The sequence below is a fragment of the Phragmites australis genome, chromosome 9 (assembly GCF_958298935.1).
Source record: "Phragmites australis chromosome 9, lpPhrAust1.1, whole genome shotgun sequence".
Taxonomy (NCBI): Eukaryota; Viridiplantae; Streptophyta; class Magnoliopsida; order Poales; family Poaceae; genus Phragmites; species Phragmites australis.
The window spans coordinates 1,640,829-1,664,437 of record NC_084929.1 but is presented as its reverse complement, the minus strand read 5'-3'; the positions used below and the strand labels follow the sequence as shown (position 1 = coordinate 1,664,437).

The 23,609-nt window shown below is 41.1% G+C and overlaps 1 protein-coding gene across 9 annotated transcripts; it reads left to right on the top strand.

Moving 5' to 3' along the window:
* The first annotated feature begins 3,954 nt into the window (after nt 1-3,954).
* Nucleotides 3,955-20,836, top strand: LOC133928334 (DNA repair protein RAD51 homolog 2). Of its 9 annotated transcripts, none has more exons than XR_009911439.1 (15): nt 3,955-4,236; nt 4,339-4,452; nt 4,563-4,712; nt 5,272-5,375; nt 5,472-5,535; nt 5,676-5,731; nt 6,997-7,077; nt 7,608-7,673; nt 7,780-7,871; nt 7,951-8,067; nt 8,678-8,821; nt 8,904-8,960; nt 9,963-10,049; nt 10,576-10,644; nt 20,503-20,836. XR_009911439.1 is itself a non-coding variant. In XM_062374616.1 (13 exons), the coding sequence occupies exons 1-12, from the start codon at nt 4,153-4,155 to the stop codon at nt 8,924-8,926; spliced, it is 1,095 nt and encodes a 364-aa protein (XP_062230600.1). In that variant the 5' UTR covers nt 3,955-4,152; the 3' UTR covers nt 8,927-8,960; nt 9,963-10,189. The 9 variants fall into 9 exon arrangements, 2 of the variants coding, with proteins under 2 accessions (XP_062230600.1, XP_062230601.1); XR_009911440.1 differs by lacking the exon at nt 20,503-20,836 and adding an exon at nt 15,633-16,336; XR_009911438.1 differs by lacking the exon at nt 20,503-20,836 and adding an exon at nt 10,745-13,703.
* Nucleotides 20,837-23,609: the final 2,773 nt, after the last annotated feature.

The following is a 23,609-nucleotide window of genomic DNA, read 5'->3' as shown; positions in this document are numbered from 1 at the left end:
ATGGACTTACTGGTATGACCTCTTAGTGTTATTCTGTTGTCTGTTTGATGAGAAGGTGGATGAGAGTTCTGATCATACGCCAGATCATTGGGCAATTGCTATGGGACCTGCAGTCCTGATTCTAATGTTTGGTCATATTTCACGAACGTATTATCTTCATATCGAAATCTTAAATCTGACAGAGTATCATGCTGGTTTTATATATCAGTCAATGTTAGTCCTGATACATCACGAATTCCATAACATTAACCGATGAACTATTATCACTTTAGATTCAGAAGAAAATGGTTGCGTATTCTTTGACTATCAATCATTAAATAGCAACAATGCAGACCCGAGAGGGTGGAGTGCGGTATTATGTACATACAACTAAATAACATGCTTAATCGGAAGGGGAGAAAATTTGTGTTACATCACTAGCAACTAATCCCCAACCAGAAAAATCATTAAATCAGAAGATCGATAATTCTAGTGACTATTCACATCAAGTTTGGTTATACAGTTCTTCGAAATCACTAGTAATGAATTGTTATCTACCCCTTCTATTATGTACATCATCCTGTACCCTTATTGTCTTTTATCATGTGTTGGAGGTCACCATCAAAGACTATCGACACCCCTTGGCTCCGACAATCTAGAGCCTGGAGACCATCAGGCTCAGGACCCCTCCGAAACTTCCGGGCTCCAGAGCGGCCCCGGGAGCCCAAGCCTTCTGGGACCTCCGGACCCCCGGAGGCCGCTAACCACTAGAGACCGCAGACCCCCTGAGGAGGAGGAAGGGTAAGGGGCCCTAGTAAGGCCTGCAGGAGCGAGCTCACATGCCACGCGGTGTCTGTCATGATGCAACCTGCATTTAATGCCGATGCAAGTGGTGACCGTCTAAAATACCGATGCAAGTAGTGCCCGTCTAACACGCCAGACAAGACCGACGTCGTAGTCGGCGACCGACCGTGCACTGTGGACACGCACCGCCATAGTATCCGCCACGGCTAGGTGATATCATTACTATACTGGTCATGTGTCCCAATTGTATAGGCGATAGTTTGTATATCTACCGTTGGCAGGGGTACGTCTGTATCCCTACGTCGTGGAAAGTAATATAAATACTGATCAGGGGAACGCGGTGCAAGGGGATAGATTTTGACAATCGCTTTGGATATTTCTTTCCTCTCTTTTTTTCTCTAAACTTGAGCCACTCTAGCGAGCTGATTCTCGCCATACCTTGTTCGTGAAATACCGTTTCTTTCATCAACATCATGACAAGTGGAAGGAGCCTAAACCCTCTGTAAATGCATATTTGAGCTTCTTTCTCATTATCTCCTCTGATCACCAAACAGACCAGCGAGAATTAGTTATCAGTTTTCCATCATCGATGAAAACGAAACAATTTACTCAGAGTGATATGTTTTTATGGTACCTTCGAGGAGTAAGGAGGGAGCTTGATAAAGTGGTATTCACACTTGGCAATTCGTTGTCTACGTTTCCATCACATTGCTGTTGAGAAAGATGCATGTCCAGATAAGTATTCATAGAAAGACTAGGTTTTGTGCTCTAATTGGCTACTTGCTATGTCAAAACGAACTGCAAACCTTTCGCACGACAGTGGGCATGGGATTGAGTGTAGCTAGGTCGCCAAGCCAAGTGGAAATTGTGGCGCTCCAGTTGTGAATAATATGAAAGCCCGCTGCTCTTCTCTTCCAAACTCCGGCAGTATCTCCAGGAACTGCGTGATGTTTACCCTCGAGTTCTTGATTAGTTGATTAGCTGTTCAAGAAACATAAAATTGGATAGGCATTGGTGTATCCGTTGTACTTACACTAATAATCGATGGACTGCTCATGTCATAGCCATGCTCAAACTTGATGTGATCCTCAAGGTTCTTTGACTGCAAAGAACAATAGAATCTTTAAGCTGAACTTTTTGCACAGACTAAAGGAGTGGCGATGAAAAATCAAGTTAGAATGTGTCTTACTTATATGTGATTAGTGATTGACAAGGTTATTAATTTATTTTTGTTGATTTGTGGGATTACATAAGTTTGTCTATGTACTGCAATCATGATCTTGATTTACCAAAGTTACACAGAAAAATAGATGATCTAGTACTGGATTGTTAAGAGGTTTCTTTCTAACATTAGGACTGAACCATCCACCTACTATTCGTCTCATATATAGGTGGCAGACGGAGGTCTGAAGAATAAGTAGCTTATCGATTCCAGTTGTTCACGCTATATGACTGGAGATGCATCATGGTTCTCCAGCCTCACCCTAATGAAGCAACACGAGTACATTACGTTCGATGATGATAGAAAAGTAAGAGTAAAGGCCAAATGTAGAGTAAGAGTGTGTGAGCGTTTCACTCTAAAGGATGTGACTTTGGTGGAGCGTTTGGGATATAATTTACTTTCTATATCTCAGTTGTTGGTTAGGGATTTGGAAGCGCGCTTCAAACGTGATGCTTCTCGAGTTCTTGATTCCTCAGTCGTTTTGATTTGTCGAATTTTCCGAGTAGTGAGAGTATTTGGATCTAATTTTTGTAAGTCTTTTGTGTCTTCTCGATGTTTGATTGCTCAATCTTCTTCTGAGCTTTGGATGTGGTATAGGAGGCTAAAGCACATGACTTTTGATTCGCTCACTCAAGTTTGAGAATAACTTTGTTTGTGCCTACCATGCCACATGCAGGCACGGTACATCTCAACCTTGAGTGGGTCATACATGGGCTGAAGACACAACCAGTTTGGCTAACGAGTCTAATGGACCTGTGCCTAAATGGGCTTAGGCCATGTCGTGCCAGGTCGCCCATTTAGGCAGGTCTAGCTTGTGTCCGTTTGCTCCTCCGACACCAGACGCTGGTACGTTGCCTTGATCCCCCCTCCCCTTGTGTTGGCGCCCGTTCCCATCCCGACCAGTCGACCACCTTGTAACGCGTCCTCTATAATGGAGGTGCAAATGCCACCGGACTCGAAGCGCACCATCATCTTGGGGAACACAAACATGGCGTCACGGTCCATAGCATGAGAGTCCTGTAACTTTTGCTTCTTGGTGTTATCGAGAATAGGTCTAGGCCTTCTACGAGGTACAGAGGCTCCATCGTCGGTTGGGGAGGGGCTCACCATGCTGCTGCCGTTCACCCATCGGGCGGTAGGAGCTGCCAGAGGCCACTAGCAAGGTGGAAGACATGGGAGCACACTACGGAGCCTTGGGACGCGGCAGCGATCTAGCGAGGCAGCAAAGCTAGGGTGGTCAGGGAACGCAATACTAACCAACAAGTGTTAGAAAAATAATTTAATTTAATTACTAAATATAACATGAGTATGAACCGATACAAATAACAAGTTCTGATGAATCCTAACTAGATCTGACTAGCTTTTTTGACAAGAATTCTAACAAACTCTGACGAGCTCTGAGTGGACCCGACTAGCTTTTTGAGAAGGATTCAGATAAGTCATGACTAGACCCGACTAGCTTTCTAAGAAATAATTTGATAATATCTCTAATATATAATGGATCATAGCGTACGTACCCAACGTAAGCTTGAGATGCAGAGGCATCTATGATGATGATGTAGCAGATGACGATGAAGAGGATGCATAGGAAGCAAATCGTGATGATGTAGAGGGAGCAGATCGTGAGCAGTTGCGTTGAGCGCTTCTAAAAATCTTATTCGTTCTCTCCTGATGTAGGATCCTAAGAGCAATAGGTTCCGAAGATCTGCTCTCATGTTCGTCGGTGCATAACAACGCAATAGGATGTAGTAGGCTACGTGCGTCGACGAAGCAGATAGAAAGATAAAACTCTAATTACTATATGCTTTATGACGGTAGCTGTCATATAGATAGAATTGCAAGGTTGTTACTTAGTCTCCTCGATGAATCACGTCACATATATCAATGAATCACATGGCACATATATCAATTGAAAAGTTCGTAGATTGTAGATCGGATAGCGTTTTGAATGGATGGGTACTAGTAGATAGGATGCTGGAGAAAATTCCCCACCGCAGCGAGTAGCACAGCCGCGTATAAGCACCGCAAAATTCGTCACCAAAACGAAGCGCGCAAACGAAAAATTTCGAATCGCAATCCCCCACAACACAACCCCCTCAGTTGCCGTCGTCCTCCTCCGCCTCGAGCTCCCTCCTTCGGCGATCGCGATGGCGAACATGCCAGTCTCGGAGATGCAGCTGCCTCCCCACCTGGCCCACCTCCTCGCCGCGCGCCGCCTCACCACCGCCAAGGTCAGCCGCCGCACTCCGATCCCACCACCTCCCCACTTTCCTCCATCGAAACCCCGCTTCCTCTAACCGCGGAGCCGACCGCCTCGGACCTAATCAACGCAGGACGTGCTGTCGCTGCCGGAGGTGGAGCTCATGGCCGTCCTCGACGCCGGCCTCCCCACCGCCCGCGCCGCCGTCGCCCACGTCAGCGAGGCCGCCTGCCCTCCCTGCCAGACGGTACCTTATCTCCTGTCCTCTGCTCCGCTTCCCCCGCCTCGGATTTGGGGTTTCGGTTCAGTGCTCGATTCAGGGTTTTGGGATTTTGGTTGTGTGGTCGACTTGCGCAGGCGCTTGAGCTTCTGGAGGAGCGCGTCAGGTTAGGAGGAGGCGGGCGGCTGGCCACCACGCTCTGCGGGTTGGATGAGGCGTTGGGCGGAGGAATCCCCGTAGGAAAGCTCACCGAGGTCGTTGGGCCGTCGGGGATCGGCAAAACACAGGTGAACTGCTGATATTGGATATCTGCACTGAATTTGCTCACTGCTTAGCGTTAATGGTGCGTGCATGTACGATTTTTTTTTGTGTATGCATGTGGACACCGCATCATGTGTTTGTGAATATGCATCAGCTATGCGTCTGCATGCCTACATGACATGAGCAACTTGGCACGCAATAAAGAACTGCAAGGAAATGAATCTTGTGTATATGTGTCATGTGGCGCTGCATTATGAATCTGCTGCTTGTAATTCCAATGAACTCATACCTCTTGACGGAGGCCAGTGGCCAATTTTCATTTTCATTACAAGAATATTTTCCTTGTGATTTTGATAGTCATGTCAATTCCATAGGCATTCACTGGGTTTACACATGCAAAGGTACCTGAGGGTTGATTTATATTTGTTTACATGCTAATTTTTTACACTGTTTCCTCCAGAGAGAATACCAAGTATGATAATTTGATGGATCCAATCTTATACTAACTTCGTTGTATGTTATTTGATTCTGTTGATTTTATTGTATGTTTATTTAATTTTTGGTTATGGTTTTTGCACACTGAAGTTCTGCCTGAAGCTTGCAACGTTAGCAGCATTACCAGAATGCTATGGAGGTTTAAATGGTCGAGTCGTGTATATGGACACGGAATCCAAGTTCTCTTCACGGAGGTAGCTGAAGTTTCTGTTTACTGCTTACTACTCTCAAATATGTTATTAAGAACTATCTTTAGTCAACTTTCTCATGATATCATTGATATGTTGCAGGATGATCGAGATTGGTCAGAATAGCTTTCCTCAAATATTTCGACAAGAAGCCTTGGCTCAGAAGGTTCTGATACTTCATCTTCTATAATCTACATGCTTATGCTTGGGGACTTTATTTTAAGAATTATTTTCAGTTCTTGTACTATTTTTCTCACATTACTAGACTTTCTTGGCTGTTGTTTCAAATCCTTTTTATTTTTGCAGATGGCTGGGAGGATTCTAGTGATGAGGCCAGCATCGTTAGCTGATTTCACCAAGGGGTATAGCTATTCTCGAAATCAATGAACTTTGTAACCAACATTCTTTTTTTTGTTTGCAAAATCTACCAGCAATGGACAGGTATGTTTAAGTGATATTAGTTCTTGGGCACATGAAGGATTGAAAGTTTATTGAAATATTTGCAAGATTCTAGTACCACATTGTTGAAAATTGGAAATGCTTCTCATCTGCTCAATCTCATGCAGTCATAGTTTAGACTATAGATCTTGTGGTTTAGGTATATGATATATGGATGCTCACCAATTAATGATTCTTTAAAAGTATAGGAATATATCCATTTTACAAACCTCAACTATGTCCTAAGTCTGGTAATCGACCCCCAACTCCGAACTGTTCATTTTTCAAACCTTTACTATTAAAACTGTTCACTTTTCAACTTGGAGCTGAATTTAGAGTGGATTTGGCTGACATGGAACTGACATGGCGATTTGGCCCAAGGCTAAAATAGTTTTTCAATTTTAAAAATTGGTAAATGACTTTAAAAACTATGAAAATTCACACTTGTACCATAGAGTATTTATAATCTAAATTATTTTTTATAAGTGAAATAAGGTATAATCGGGCTCACAAAAAATTGTGTTTGAAATTAAAAAAACATTTTTTGCGTGCCTTTTAAACTTTATTTCACTCCATATAAAATTGGTTTAGGTTCTATATACCCCATGTGCAACTAAGAATATTTCCAAAATTGTTTAAAGTCATTTACAAATTTCAAAATTAAAAAATCATGCCTCGATTAAAAAAACAAAATTATAAAATCGTGCTTCAATTTCAAAAATTTTACCAGGTGGCCAAGAACCTCCTGGGGATGGGAAATGGGAGGAAAGCTCCCTTGAGCCAGGGAGCGGGAGAAAACATCCTATCGGGGATAGGGACATTTTGTGGCAGGGAAATGCTATGTTGCCTATGGAGCGTACTGCAAAACTATAATGGTTTTATCGTCACCCATTCCCACACAATTAATAATTATTTGACTTTTGTAGGAGTTTCAAATTCACGTACGAAAGGTCAAGAAATGCTTCGAATGTTTCAGGAGAAAACTCCATAAAGTCACAAACAAGATAACACATTATATTATTATTTGAAATCCGAAATTTGGGCGGTTACAATGTGAGGAGCATCATGCAGTCATAGTTTAGACTATAGATCTTGTGGTTTAGGTATATGCTCCTCACCTTTATGTACAATGAATTCAACATGTTATACTGACACTCAGTTTTTGGGATCTTTTACTGTCCTTCCACAGTTTGGAACAGATGAAGGTGACTCTACTTCAGCATGATGTGAAGTTACTCATTGTTGATAGCATGGCTGCTCTTATGTCATTGTAAGCTATGCACACGAAATTTCTTGCTCTAGTTTTCTTTTGCAGGAAAGATAACCTGCTGTATATTTAGAAGGACAGATGTGTCATTTTGTAGACACTGTGTTGTACATACATATCATGTTTTTGTTGGCAACCAGATCATCAAAATATCCAATTTTTCAAACTGAAGTATGCTTGCCCATATGAGGCCATCACACATCCAACACCTGCTGATTAATCAGGAAGAAGTTTTCAATGTCAATTAGCTAATGCTACTATTTTAAATAGCTTGCTATTTCTATAGCAGACAAGGGCCATGGCCGCTGTGTAGTGGGCTAGAGTCTGTGCCATCACATGCTCATAGAGTTGTAGCAGCCCACTAAACATCCTAAACTGTGTTGTGTTTAGGAGCATTTCACATTAATACACTTCAGGTTTTTATATGAGCTAATTATTGCATCTGAGTTCAGTTCTTACTTTATTAAGTAGATGAATAGTTATGTTATTAATTTATAGAAATTTAATTCTCTATTCCATCGTGTATGTAACAGGGAGAATGAAAAAGCTACAGCAGGTTTCAGACACCACCCTCTAAGATGGGCCCTTTCTTTTCTTAAGTGAGGTTCCCAGTCTCTTAAAATTCATAGTGTTTTCTCTATATTGTTTTAGTTTAACAATCTTGCTTAAATACATGATTTCCTTTCTTTCTTTTTTCTTGTGCAGGTCTATAGCAGAGTTCTCAAGAATTCCTGTTGTAGTTACAAACCAAGTACGCAGCCAAAGTAACGATGATGGTTACCACTTTTCCTTCGAAGGTTTGGACTTTCTTCCTACAACAGGAATGCTATGGGCAATCTGTTGAACTGGACTAAAATATTTTATAATAATCTGCAGTCGACAGGAAGGATGGTAATAATTGCGCTGAAAGGTTTGATTCTCATCTTGTTGCTGCTCTAGGGATCCAGTGGGCTCATGCTGTAACTGTCCGTCTAGTCTTTGAGTCTCATTCAGGTTTGTCTTGATATTTTTCCAAATATAGAATGGGACTTGCATGCTCTTTTCATCCACCATTGATGGATCGCGAGGCTCATATCTGGATTCTTGAATTCACATTAGATCAGTAACTATTAAGATCATAGGAATGCTTGGAACTTTGTATATGTTTCAATCGGTTTGATGTGTTGCATGTCTGTGATGAGAATTTACACCTAACTTTGATTGCTGATATTGTCTAGTTATGCTTATTATTTATCACAATACTTTTTATCTGGCGAAACAGCACTAGTACTACAGCAATCAGTTAAAATTTAGTGGAACATGCTGCCTCGGTGCATCATAATATGGCAAATTGACATCAATCTTGGTAAAAATGGTAGGATATGAATACACATCGCCATGAAAGAAAATTACAACCATGTCGAGGAGGCTTACTCTGACAATAACATCTTTACATGAATTACCAAAGATGTGCATATCCGTACTAAAATGCTCCTTTTTTTTTTGCTATGTTTAGTCTTCTTTACTTAAGGTTTTACAACTAAATAGCAGTTTCGTACTTTCGCATTTGTCCCTTGCCTAATTTTAGATGAAGTAAAGTAACTATAAATTGCATTCTCCATAGGTCACAGGTTCATCAAGGTGGCAAAATCACCTATGTCTCCAGCAGTGGCATTTCCATTCATTGTTGAATCATCAGGCATTAAATTACTAAGGGAAGAAGGCATTGATGTGACAGGTCCTGAGATAACCTCAATTCGTTGTCAAGGTACAATCTATATTGTTTGCAGATAATGAGCTTAAGCTTGCAACCTTCCTGTTATTAGTCCTTCTAACACATATTTCTCCAGGGCAAAATGTTCTGGCTCAATAACCATTTGAATGCTACTACATCTAGTACTGAACAGGTGTAATCCTGCGCTCCCAGTTGTCCACTGGTTATATGAACAATTTAGTTTAAGTTCAGTGCACTCCTTCAAGTTCAGGAGTGTACTTTGTAAAAGGGCTTAATCTGACTGTTTCTGTTTTCCCTTTGGAGGGTACTTTGTAAAAGATAAGAGCGTTTTACTACTGCTCTGACTATATAAGGGCTTAAAGGCTTTGCAATTGTTGGGTTGGGGCAATCTTGAATGGGTTCTCGAACTTAAGGTGATGGAATGTTGCCTTTTTTTAACCACGGATGATATGAGATTAATTGGGATGTCCAAAAGCACTCCATATGTAAGATTAGGTTTGCCACCTACAAGCTTGATCTGTGTACTGTCAGGGCATGCCTTATTTTCATCATTTGCAGAAAACCGATACCAAGGGCATGATAGTTTCACAGTTTTAGTTTATCTCATTTCATTCATTGATTGGTCCTAATCTGGAATACCTTGTTTTTCTGACTTTCAGTACTCAGCTGTTCAGTTTTACAGATATGGTAATATTCAATCATTGTCACTCTGTACGTGCCTATACAAAAGTGATAACAAATATGTATCATGGTCTTAAATATCTCCAACTTAGCTGTTCTTTTGTATTGCAGGTGTCACCAGTAGGTATCATTCCAGTGCTGTATAATTATGTAGCAACCTGATTAACTCTATTGATGATCTGTTTCTTTAGTTTGCACTCTGGGCTAGGACAAAGATTCACCTGCGTGGGTTGAAATTAATTGATATGTCAAATCTTTTTTTTTTTCCAATTTGTTTGTCAAATCTGATTATAGTGGGCAGTATGGTTTCTTCTTTGTTCAGTTAGTGGGAGGGTACTTCTGCTGCTGTCTACTTTATTCTGCATAAAAATGACTATTATTCAACTTTTCTCCCTTATGATTCTGCGATCCCTCCCCCTTGCAATTGTACTTTTAGTTTCAAACGTCCAATTTTTGTGTAGAAACTTATTTCTGAACTTTTGGAATTTTGCAGGTTTCTATCCTTCATAACTTTCCTATTCGAATGAAACAAATGAGTGTATCTCGTCTGGGAAGATGTGAGTAGCTGGTATTCCTGCAGGTGACATTTCTTTCCAAATATCTTTTATATTTCTAACATAGCATAAACAAGATAAATTGATATTATTAAGGGAAGAAAACCAGACACTATCTCCTTAAAAAACGTTGTTTAAAAAGGTCATTCATACCAAGACAAAGACTTTTTACAATTTTACCAAAACATGATGAATTTGCCTCCAAAATCATTAGCTCAATGATTTTGGAAACAAACCTTTTGTTTTTGGAAGGGGAGGATGTCTACAGGTACCTGCAGTCCAGCACATCATATGGGTATTATAAGATCAAGTTAAATGCTATTTGAAAAATGCTAGTAAACTATGATATCATGGTCAATGGTTAGAAGAAAAATGACAGTCATATACAAGAGAAACAACATCTTAATGCAGTTTTGTGCAATTCTTGTAGAAGGTGAAAGCAGTTGTTTTTACTTTTTACTGAGTTAACTACCATACTTTTTCTGTATGAAATTGTTATGTTCTGTCTGTTTCATTGCCATCTGCAATAATTTGCTTGTCTGAACTCTGTAGCTTTCATCCGTCCTGATAAGATCTACTGTTGTCTTCACTCGTCAGTCCTAGACCTAGAATCAATGGAAGGTACAACAAATTTACTCATTAGCTTTGAGTTATCTTGATTGCAGAAAATTTGACTGTGTTTTCATATGCTTGACTCTGCTGCTTGATCCATTTCTACCAGATAATGCATAAAATCTTATGGACCCATGATTGGAGATTTAATATTATACACAGAAAAAGGAATTTTTAGTGGAAAAATTGGTCTGACTTGTGTTTGGTCTGGTGGTAGTGGACTTTCTAAGAACGGATACCAATCCTCCACATCTTGTGATACCATTTTTTATACCTCTATAACCTTGTATGGTGTGTGCGCCGCATCAGGCCCGCTTTCTGTTTCCACCCACAGAAAAGAATAGGAGGTACAGCCCACAGTTGCCACCTTGTGGGCTCCTTTCTCTTAAAATCCGCAGCTGTCACCAAATCATATGAATAGTTCGAATCCTTCTTAGCTTTTGTTATTTCAATCTAGGAGTTGACCTTCTCATCTATTTGCCCTTCCTGGCTGGAGTGGCATCCTAATTCCTAACTAATCCTTCTGAAAGGAAAATTGCTCGTCTGGGAAACTTTTGCCCACATTGTGCCACTAATACGCATAGCATATTCTGGAGGTTAGTGTTTTTCTAAAGGAGTAGTGTTTGCTTTTGTGAGCTTAGAGAAACAGAACTAGGTTCTAGGGGAAAGGGAACCGATTGAGGGGAAACAACTGAACTATCTTGTTAGTAGACAGGAAGAATCACTTTACTGGGTTTTGATTGCTTGGCAATTAAACTAAAAGTCCAATGCTTCCTTTGGTGCGATTTTGATGGAATGCTATCAAGATCACTTTTGCGAGGGATCTGTCTTAATTGGATGAAAGGGGTATATGTGTCTAGAAGCACCAAATTTATGCATGTGACTTATTATTCACAGGCCATCTGCAGCACCAAGAGCAATAATATGCACCTGCAATGGCAAGGACCTAACAACTTATTCCCTACATGCTCTGTAAAAGCAGAAAATATTCACGATATATATGTGCTAGTGCGTTTCCACATTTGGCACTTTGGTATATGAATAATAGCTCTGGTCACTGCTATTTGAGGACATAGACTTTAATTGAGCATCTAAAGAAAATTAGAATGCATGAAGACTGGATTACGTTTAGAAACAACTTTGCTCCCCTGGAAGCGGATTCTTTTATTGGTGCGTTGTCTAATCGGAAACACTGGGTCTGGGTGCCGAGTTCAGCATTTGACCATGTCTTATGTCTGATGACGCAGTTTTAACTTTTAGTAACTGGCTGTGCTCCCCCATTCACCACTTCGGTTAATTGGTTTGGTGATGAGTTAGCTAATCAAGGTTACCTTTAAATTGTACAGTTGTCTTGCTTTATTTCTGGACCTAAATATAGTATGATGGTACAAAAAAATAAAGGGAAAGTGTTACTAAGTTTCTCACCTAGGAGTCAAACATGGGTATCTAGTTGTTTGGCAGACTGGCATTGGCTATTAGTTGCAGGGTCCAAGGTTTTGTAAGGTCTGAGCCTAGCCAACATGTGTCTGAGAGCGAAATGTGACCCAATTAGATTGGGTTGTTGAAGAGGAGCTAGGACCATCCATAGGTAACTCCTTTTTCCACAAGTGTAGGTATTGCAAGTACACTTGCATCTCCCAGCTGCTTCCCTTACCTCATCCATGCGGCCCCGTTGATAGCTCCGGGCAGAGTATTTGCGCAACTGGATTGGGGACACCCCCACCATCTTAGAAAGCAGCCAGTCCGCAAGTTGCAACCCAGTATCTTGATTGCCTAAGCAAGTGCCTTTTTTGGACCAAATAGTTGGGGCCAAGTTTAGGCTATTCTCTTTAAGATCCCAAGTGCGCACTTAAGCTATACCTACTATTTTCAACAAGTATATGGATACTAAAGTACAGGCAATAGCACCCTTTCTGATAATGTATTGTTACAAGGTCGTTTCTCAAGTATCTTACTCAAGTATATGGATACTAAGGTCGTTTCTCAAGTGTCTTACTCTATTGGGTTTATTAATTGATTTTCTAGACAAAGCACCTAGAATTAACTACTACCAATTATTTTAGTGGATGGGCATGATGAAGTGACACGCAAACCATAATATCCACAAACAATCCATTAAATACACATAATTTTCTGATTGGTTGAGCAGGTGGTGGCATCATTTAGTCATCTGTTTTATTTGGGTAGTAAAGCTACGGACAGTATGTGATTGATTTGTTGCGTGGTGGCTATTTCATAAGTGTTTTTCCCCCTTCTATTTGATGGCGTCCTATCTAATCTGATAGGTGGATGAAAAGGGTAGGCATCCTAGTGGTTGCCCTTTGTCTTTGCATCCTAGTCTGTCGGCGCTACCATATCTGGTAACTAGTGTTTGCATATACTTCCGCTGGCGGCAAAAAACAAATGTTCATAGAATAGAAATCACACAACAGGCACACATTGGAAGTTCCAGGTGGGCTTGTTTTTATGTCCGATTGCCACTTTGCATAGACTTTTGTACTTTTCAATCGGGAAAATTTAAATGAAACGAGCTAGGTTCTAATTCTTTTTGAACTTTTTGAGGGATTCCTCGAATTTCATTCATGATCATGAGTGCTACTATTTTTCAACTGAGTCAAATGGTTCTTGCTCTTGTGCCGCGTGTGCCTCTTGAATAGAATGTCAAAGGATAGGAGCCAGATCTGATGTGCCCCCTCTTTTCTGGTAGTCATCATTTCTGCTCCACTGTAGAGCTCGTGTCGATCACCGTTGTCACTACCCCAACTAGAACTCTCCTGTACAGTTGCATGTAAGTCTCGTGCATTTACCTGTAATAAAGGTTGTGCTTTTCAGTGAACTTTTTTTTAGTATTTTCTTTCCTAAGATCATGCTAGCTAGACCGCCGCAACCAACGACTACGAGCTCATAGCGGCTTGGAAAAATTATAGTTGCATCTGGTACAATAGCAGCAGCAGCAGTAGTCACCACTCACCACCACAGTTTCTGGACTTGCTATTCTACCTAGGCTGTCGGCGGTCAGCAGTAGGTAAAAAGGCTATACCATGGTACCAATAACATGCATAATAGCAAATTAAGAATTACCCATTCAGTTTAAATTAAGTGTTGTTTTAGATTGCGTGCAGTCAACAGTCTCAAATTTTGATTATAATTTTTTTTATGTATTGAGTTTGGATACTTTAAAAATAACATTTGTAGATTTATCTTGAAAAGTACTTTCATAATAATATATATTTTTTGCTATATTGTATCAATGTATTATAATAAAAAAGTAATAGTTAAAGTTATATTTTGAAGATTGTGTCGATATTCAAAACGTTGCTTATTTTAGAATGGAGGGAGTACTATCAAAGAGAGAACTACAGTACAGTAGCAGATTCTCCTTGGAGCGATAACAATGTATATTGCAACACTAGATCATAAGGGTGGGACCAAGAAGAGCTTCAATTGCAAATTTCACAATGCTGAAGTTATAAGGTGGGACCCACATATCAATAAAAAATCGAAACCGCCAACTAACCGATCCTTTCCCATGATCCCCTTCCCTCTACATCCGCGTTCCCCTCCGGCCCTCCCGCACCAAAACGCTCCCTCTCGCTCTTACTCTCTCACAACCCTCTGCCATGGCATTCGACCCTTCTTCCTCGCCAGAATCTGATGGCTGGTCGATTGAAGTTTTAAATTGACGGATTTGGAGGTGATAGCTCTCCTCACAAGATCGAATCCGGTGGCGGTGTCTGAGCAATGCACTGTTATGAGGAGGTGGCGGTCTTCGCCTCCTCCCCTGTCGAGGCCAAATCCAGCGACCTTCGTTACTACTGAGGAAGGCAACAACGCCCCTCCCTTGACGAAGAGGGCACACAACGATGAAGACAACAGGCACACAATGATGCCCCCTCCCTTAGTGCGCTACTGAGGGTAGATTCGGCGACCTTCGCTATCTTAGAGACCAAATCCACCGCACCGCTACCGGAGTTGGTGAGGACTTCATTGGCAACGATGACGCCCTCGAGCTCGTTGTTTTGCCCGTCGCCTTCACCAAGCTCGTGTCTTTCTAAGTCCTCACGGTGGCAGAAGCGGCAACGACATGGGAGAGAGATGAGGGAGAGAGCGAAGAGAGAGACAATGCTTTTTATTTCTTATAGGTAGGCCATAGGGCTATGGGTGGCTCATACTATCGACCTGCTTATGGTCTACCTCCACAATGGCTATGGTACCCATAAGGGCTTATCGACTACCCTTATTGCCCCTAGTGTGGCTGCTCAAAGATACCCGATGTTGGAGAGCACATTTAGTGCTCTCACTCCACAAAAAGTGATGAAATGGTTGTGATTTTTTTTAGAAAAAAGACAGCATTGACCCAAATTAGATCTACCATGCCTAAAAAAATTAACCCTAAACTCAGATGTATATACTGAGAAACAAAAGGAACAAATCTGCTGAAAATAAAAAGGAAAAGGAGGAAAAAAAGAAATGTTACTGTTCACTAGCATTTTCCCCCCAAAATACATTGTACTACTATCTAACATAATTTTCTTAGAATTTTTCATAACTATTTTCACCATGTTTTGAACCGTGGGATGCACACGAAGGGGTGAGAGAGCTTGATACGTTCTTCCCTATGCTGCTGCTTAGCTGCCATGCGGTCATAGGTTGTTGGCCCTTCTCAAGTTTTATCTTGAGGGTATTATAGGTAAACCAGTCACTGGTGATGGACCATGTGACAGATTGTACAGTTTGGTCTCTAGCTGCCTCCTTGTACAGATTGTACAGTTTGTGCCGCAGTTGAAACCTAAAAGTGATGTCAAAATTTTCTTCTCCCCTAGTTAAGAAATAGGATAGACGAAGGGGGGGCATGAGCGCCACAGAAACCATCGTGTGAGCTCCTAGGTTTTCCAAAATGCAGGCATGGCACCCAAGATTCTTCCTTTTTTTATATTTGACAACTTGTGCATCGATGTGCAACTTGCACGCTGAAAATATCCTCGAGTTCCTACAAGGTTGGCGTGCCTTGCAGTCTCATTGTACCACCAGGCAGAGATGCTAACCCACCACCTCCCTGCGCCAGGAAACCAGCAGCCAATTTGACCACGGGATTGCCAGCAACGTAAGACCTGCTCCTAACCTTTTTTTAAATGCGCATGCTTTGCAGAATAAACAAACAATAATCTGTAGCCCATATGTGCACTTGTTTAGTAGTCCTATGTCCCTTGCGTTTGGTAGTATGGTTGCGTTCTAAATCAACTAGCAAATTGCCTGAGTCTCCCCAATAGGAAGTCTGATATGTGGTTGAAAGAAGTCATGATCCGTATGAACCTATGGGGATGGGCAAAAGTGCAAACACTTCATGTCCAATCGAGATTCATGATCCCTATGAACCTAGTTTCAAAAACACGTTAGATGAGTTGAATTTGAAGATTAATTTCTAACTGCAAGCCTGCAAGCACCAACATAGATTAGTTGTTTTGTTGTCTAGAACTGAAGCTCCATGTTATGACTGGTTTATAAATGCAACTTTGCGTACTCTTGTAAATTACAAAGTGTCTGTTGATTAATCAATCGTTCAGGTGGACGTTTTTGCTCTCCATTTTGTAGAAAAGAGGCATTTCGAGTCTGGCCCTTTTTCTTTTTCTTTGGAAGAACAGGTTTCCTTGGGTTTCTTTATTAGAGGTGTCAAAATTAAGGCAGTACAAGTAGAGGACTTGTTCAGACTATGCCCGTTTGACAGAGCTTTAGTTTTAAGAATTTTTAAATCAGATATTCATATCTTCAAAAATTTATGAAGCTGGAGCTATGAATACAGCTAAAATGTTTGGATGAACTATTCTATTTTTATTTTAATATAAAAATACAGATTTAAACTGTCTTATTTTAGTCTACAAATTCAAAATCTGATATAGAGTTAGAGTTATAGCTCTACTATTTACAGTAAGTTCCAAACAAATTGTGCAGAGTACGTTTCTGCCTTTCTTGCCAACGTAATAAGCCCCTGGCCACCGTGTTTTAGATGCCCTTAGAATGAATGGCCTGCAGGGGTGGTAAAACAGAAGCTACTACTGATAAGTGTCCGTGTCACTGAGATGAGAGGACGAGAAACAAGAAGAAGCAACAGGGGTAATTGACTTTACGCCCGCACGTTCCGGATCGAACCAACCTGTCCACACGTAGCTGTAGATGACGAGGACTAGGGGAGAGAGAGGCCCAAGTACGGCGGCCGGCGGGTCCCCCTTGCCTTGCCATTGGTCCAGGGCCGAGCGAATCGCAGGCCAGAGCAGGCGGTACCCGTAGCGGAAGTAGCCGGTGGCAGCTTTCCGAACGCTCACGCAGCCGCAATACGAGGATCCGCGACCGAATGGGTCGGTCTCAGGTTTACCAGGTCGGGTAAAGACACTGGGAGGAGAGGAGGGTGCCTCTGGGATTTTTTCCCTCTTCTTCTTCGTCTTCTCTATTTTAATCCTTTTCTTTTTTTTCTTTTCTGCATTTCTCCCCTCGTTTTGTTTTCTGTGGAAGCAGCGACGTGTGTTGGTTTACAGCAGTGCCTGTGTTTCCATTGGAATTGGTCTCGCTTGCAGCTGTCTTTTTTTCTGGGACTGCTTGGGTTGTCAAGTTGCTTGTCTTTCTACTATCTTGTCTTTGTTTTGTGTCGATAGATTCTTGTTTACCTTTGGTGTCTATGCTGGTATCCACACAATGGGGTTCATGTTTACTAGCATGTCCTGCAATAGCATAAGCCCTATTCGTGTTGCTCCCCGGATGGGTGAAATTTAGACCTCCCTTGACACTTACTATACATCGTAATTCGTTCTAAATTGGGCATGCTTGAAGCGTGGTCTTCCGGATGCAATGATACCGCTCAATTGTCAATGATTATTGTGTTTAGGGGGCTCTCCACGCAAACTTTTCAGAACGAAATCGTTTCCTCGTAGGGCAAGCCTAGGCTGTTTTTGGTCACATTGAACATAGTTGCTCAACGCACGCTTGCTGTACCGGTTGGTTGTTTCGTTGAATAATCCGCTTGTACACAACCTCATCAATCTTGCTATTCCCGTTGACCTAGCTAAGATTCCTACTTGGAAAAGGTTAACTCTTCATGAATTTCCGGCTACTCCGTACTAATAGTTTGCAAGATGTTCCCTCTAGTAAAATAAGTGTCCAAATTACGTTTTAATACCGTGTCATGATCAAAACGTCACTTTTTTTAACCGGGCGAGTACTGGTTTGAAATATGAAGGGAAGATGCTAGACTCTTTAATTCCGTATCCCGTACATCTAACTACGGAAAGGGTAGGTTTTGCTTTGATCGGAATCAATTAAGGTAGACCGTGCATCTGAAATTGTCAACGTGACGTGTGCTACACAGCTGAGAGGACACATCCACCGGTCTCTGCAGCCACAAAATAAACGAGCCAAACCTTTCTTTATTTGGCCTTTAATCCTTATCTCTACGCAGATCAGGTATATCATTGACGGCAATCATGTTGATCAAATTGGGCTGTTCCTTTTTTTTTTTCCTGCCATTGTTTCCCTCATGCCGTTCTAGAAATACCTTATAAAAAACCATGTGATCTGCTTTTCGAATTCTCCAGATCTCCTTTTGTATAAATAATTTTCTGTTGTAAAGAATGTACAGTAGAACTGTAGCGTGCCCGAAGGGATAAGCTGTATTATTAGATCTCGTTACGTAGATATATTGCTTGATCGATTAGTTGTTTGGTCAATTTGGTTAATCAATCATTTACCATTGGATTTTGGTTATGCATTATCGTTCACAGCCGGTCGTTTGCACGTCGAAATCAAGGAGACGGAATGGGAGAGCCAGTGCACAGGCACAACCCGTGTGTATGTGTCCACGTAGCCGAGTTCCGTAGCAGCAGCAATCCCAGGTCACAGGTTTCCATTTCTAGTAATGCGGGTGGGCCCCACTGGCCGGCCGTGGCCCTCTATATATCTGCATTCTAATCTAAATTTATAGCGTAACATATAAAAAAATATCATAAAATTTATAATGTAGTTAAGAAAAATCGCATGTGAGAAAACAAAGAAGGAAATAATTATCACATGTTACACAATAAATTGGATCATATCGTAAATACATAAGATTACATCTCGTAAAATTATTTCTTGTGGTCCTCCTGTAGGGGACGCTTGGCTTGAGCACGACACTTTTGAATGCTGAATTGTTTTTGACGCCTAGGTTCAGTGTAAACTACTGTGCTTGCCCGTGACGCGCATGCGCATCGAACGAGATATGCAGCAGCGGGTGATTCGCCGGATATGCTGTTGCACGCCGCAATTTATTAGATTCAGGCACACTTTAAAAAATGGAGATATCAAAGGGATTGGATTTTATATATAATAACTTGTCGCATGCAGCTCTTTGGAATGGATCTTATGTGGTTCCTACAGATGCAGGGTACGCTGCATAGGAATTCTGAAGGAAGTAGAAACTGATGGGAGGAGGTTCTAGTCCTCAGTTCAATTCTAGTACCTTCCGTTGCCTGGTGAAGAAACTGTCATTTGTATTTGTGAGCATATTGTCCTTTGCATGGGAATGGCCAAAAAGAAAAAGGAAAGATATTTGAGCAAACCGGAGATGTGTAATACAAGGCAAAACTTTTTGTCACAAGCGTGGTTTGAAAACCGACGGTGGGATGGACCTGGAGCCATGGCTACACACCAGGCCGATGTTAGCCCCGACTGGCTAGATCCATCTGTATTTGATTCGGCTATATCCTTAGTGGCACTCATACCCTTGGCCCTGCCCTGCCCTGTCTTGTATGCTAACCGCATGTCAAATTTCGGCCAGTCTAGTTGGACCCACCTACAATATCTATACTTGCCACTTGGTGATCTCAAAGGGCAGATTATTACTCTCCCTCCGTCCATCTATTTTAAGCGTATCTTTATTTGAAAAAAATCAAACTTTATAATTATTAATAAATGATTAATTAAATTATATGTATATTTTGTTTATAAAAGTTGTATTAATAGATTTATATTTTAAGGTGTTTTTAATATAATGCTAATTGATAATATATCGTAGGAGAAATCGAATGTCAAAAAATATACTTTTAAAGGTTTTTTAATTTAAAAACGCCTTAGATAGATGTACGGACGGACGGAGTATTAAGCAATCGTACACTTAACCACCGGCCGGCCTGGGTGACAAAAGTCTCGGAATTGCAGAGCTCCTCCTCACTGGAGTTGGATCGCGTGCTATTATTATTGGTGGAGTAGTACAGTGTCAGTACATCTCTTGTGCTTGATCTGAAAACTATTTTGTTGCATGCAAGTGTAGAGGCTTATTGCTTCTTTAGATTGTTCTCGACTTCTCGTCAGCCGTCGCAGTCTCGGGCCATGCGCCGGGCGGTGGCCTGTCGATTCGCGATTGGCATTTGTTGAGGTGACCGGGAGCCCCAACGCCCTACCAGGGAATATATATGAAGATGTCGAGAAATGGGAACGAGGGATGAATGCAGAAAGGGTAAGGATAAGTAGTACTACGAGTACATGTTACTGTTGGGAACAAAGATTTTCCCACTGAGGGGAAATCTTTTTGTGCAAACTTGTACTATTTTGGTTCAAACATATAAACAGTTAATGATGTCTGGCTGATTTATATTTATGATTACGGTTGATCTCACTGTACCACTAGTGGTGCTGTTATTTTACTATATTTTATGGTTATATGGATTTTTTTTTTTGAAAATTAACACCGTGGGATAATGAGATTAACTGTAATATTTGGATAGGATTAGATGAATGATATTCACTGTTTTCAGGTTTGAATCCATTAACTCGTTTGCACTAATGATTTTTTCCATTGATATATAGTACATCGACTGGCATCTTCTTCTTTTTCGTTTTCAGGAGAGTGATGTAGTTGGACTTTTGAGCAACCATGACGGCTGCAGAAAACGTATAGTACACTCGCTTAACAAGTTGAGAGTGGATGCTTCCAGTACTTCCATATGATACTAGTACGAGCTTGAAATGCGTAGCCACATGTGGGCTACCTTTTGTTACGTTTGCCTAGGTTCACACAAATAAGGCTCGCTTTGACAGAGAAGAAGATGCCTGAATTGGGAAGGCGCCGACCAAGGGACCACTAGTGTTGTGTTGGAGCCTGCAAGTGGGCATTGGATGCACCTCGTTTTCGCTATCGCTATTGGAGCATGCTAGTACTTATATTCACGTAAGAATACAAAAGCAAAAGGTGTGTGTATATATATATATATATATATATTCACTGTAGTTCATATCTGCGTACACCTCATAAGTTGTAACTCAAAGTGTTTTAGGTTGTAACCAGAGGATATGCGCAGTGCGAATAACAAGTTATAACAATGTTAGCTTCTCGTATTACAATTATATATTTCTGAACATAAAGTTATAACCAGTCTACCTAACAAGTTGTAATTCACAGTGTTTCGGGTTGTAACTGGGGGATATGTGCAGTGCAACTAGCAACTACGCATAGACGCAGAATAGCCTCACCGTGTATACACACACGCACGCACACACCTAGGGTGTAAAATAATTATTCTACACCTATTTATTCTACATCAAACTTAGCATAGCCTAATCCGTGCTTGTGCCGCCCATGTGCCCACCTAGCCTCACGCTTGCCCAGCTTTGTGCCCCTCGCCCACGTACCTGCCTGCCCAACCGCGCATCCCTCGTGCCACGTCCTCGCCCAACTGTGCGCTTGGTCACCCCTGCTGTAGGAATCGGTGATGTCCTAAGAGAGGGTAAGTTATGACACTTAAAAACCTAACCGGCTCTAAAAACTTTATAAGATAAATTTATATCAATTTCTATCTAAATGTGCTCTGAATTTATCTAGTGTGTCTACTCTACCGCTTAAAAGATTTGCAACCTATAACAAATCCTAGCAAACTACTCTAGGACGATAAATGCGCAAAAATAGATTGCAAGTATGTAAATACATAAACGTAAATCAGGTAGAGAGAGCAAACTCGGCATAAAATTTTTTTATCATATGATATCGATGGCATAAATATCACCCTCTATGTTGGAGCTCGACCAAGGATATGCTTCCGGACGGCATCCGGTCACGACTCTTGAGCCACCAAGACCTTAAGCCAGATGAGCCACCAAGACAAAGCTTCACCACAAGCCTCTCTTCAGTTCATTTACCGTCATGATCACTTTGGAGCTTGTGTCACCAAGGAAAGGTTATCTGTGTTCCTGTACACGTGTCTTGCCGCCGCTCTCACACTAATTCGGAGGATCAACAAGCTTGAGCAACTCTAGCTCAAGTTGTTAGCGAGTCAACAAGACTCTAAGACGCCGGCGTACCACTTGGTACAAGTTAGGATCACTCCTTGATCCACTCTCTATGCAGTAATCACTTAGCAACACCCTCTCTATGCCTATAAGCACTAATCACTCACTAATCTTGGCTTAATTGTCTTAGATGATCACTTTAAATAATTTGGTGGCTTGAATGTCTTCTCAAATATTTATGTGTTTATCTGAACTTCAGCTCATTCAAATGACTGAGTGGAGGGGTATTTATAGCCTCAAAACCCGCCAACTAGCCGTTTTCTCAACGCTCAGAAAAACTGTTAACACCGGATGATCTGATGACAATAATGATACAAGTACCGGACCATCCGGTGTGTACACCAATAGAAACTAGCCGTTAGACTCCCACTCAAAGTCACTGTGAACACCAGACGCTTTAGTATATACTTCATTTCTATCACCGGACTATCTGGTGAGTTATCCTAAGTCAATCTGCGTCTTTGCAGCTTCTCTATGTAAATTGCTCCGGTGTAAGCCTCCGGTGTACACAACACTTATCATCGGATCATCCGGTGAGATATTCTTCGTTCTTCAACTCTTGGAAATGCTTCTGCAGGAAATACTCCGGTGTGAAGCATCTGATGTATACAACACAGACGCCATACCTTTCGATGCGTTGATCTTCGTTCTTCTGTGCTTGGATTCTTCTATGCAAGAAATAGTTTGTTGGACATCATCACTGATCGCTGGACCTTCTGGTGCCTTAAATTTCCTATGCCAGAAGCAAAATGCTCCGGTGTAAACTACCCATTGAATAACAGATCATCGGGTGAAAGCATTCCTCATCTCCTGTTAGAATTGCTCTGATGTGTACATTCCTGAGCATCGAACCATCTAGTGAGTATATTTTTTCTAAGACTTCTCCAATTCAACCAAACTTTGTTCGGCTGTAGTGGTTTCTTCATATATTGCATCCATGAGACATAATAATGCATATACTTGACAAACATACTAATCCCAATGACTATATTATCATTAATCACCAAAATCACAATCATAGCTTAATAGGACTATTTTCGCTACACCTGCGCCCGCCCACTTAGTAGTTGTTCAGTAGTTATTCAATAATGTTTAGTAGTTCAGTAGTAGCCCTGTAGTTACCCAGTAATTTACTAAGTGTTTAAGAACGTACTAAGTATAAAAATAAAATTTACTATGATCTAGATGCTTCAATAATCTGCAGAGGAGGCACGCTAGGGGTCGAGGTGTAATGCGCCAGGGGGAGGGTATATATAGAGGAGGTATGTGTGTAAAATAGTTATTGTACACTCTGGATGTAGAATAATGTCCTAGTGTATATATAGAGAGAGGGAGACTTTTCTATACTCTTATATATACATACTCCTTCTCTAATGAGTGATCAGAAAAAAGTATGTACATCTTAAAAATTAGTTTACGTATCTCAGAAAATATATATTTTATTTATAAAGAAGTATTTACATAAAAAATATGGATACTTTACTTTAAACATGTAATGTGGGCACTAAACACTCCTCACTGAAAAATTAAAGTTGGGTCTTGTGAGTGCTTCACAAATGGTAAGGTATACGAGGAGTTGGGATGAGGTCAAACATGGCCAATTGGGCTGCTCGACATGGTACGACTCAGGCTCAGTTTGATATGATCTATTTAGGTCTGTTAGTCAA

Bases quoted from the DNA above. Each gene is read 5' to 3' on its own strand.
- LOC133928334 (XM_062374616.1), top strand. From the start codon at position 4,153: ATGGCGAACATGCCAGTCTCGGAGATGCAGCTGCCTCCCCACCTGGCC. The intron at 4,237-4,338 runs GTCAGCCGCCGC...TAATCAACGCAG, and splicing joins GCCGCCTCACCACCGCCAAG to GACGTGCTGTCGCTGCCGGA. The intron at 8,822-8,903 runs GTACAATCTATA...ATATTTCTCCAG, and splicing joins AACCTCAATTCGTTGTCAAG to GGCAAAATGTTCTGGCTCAA.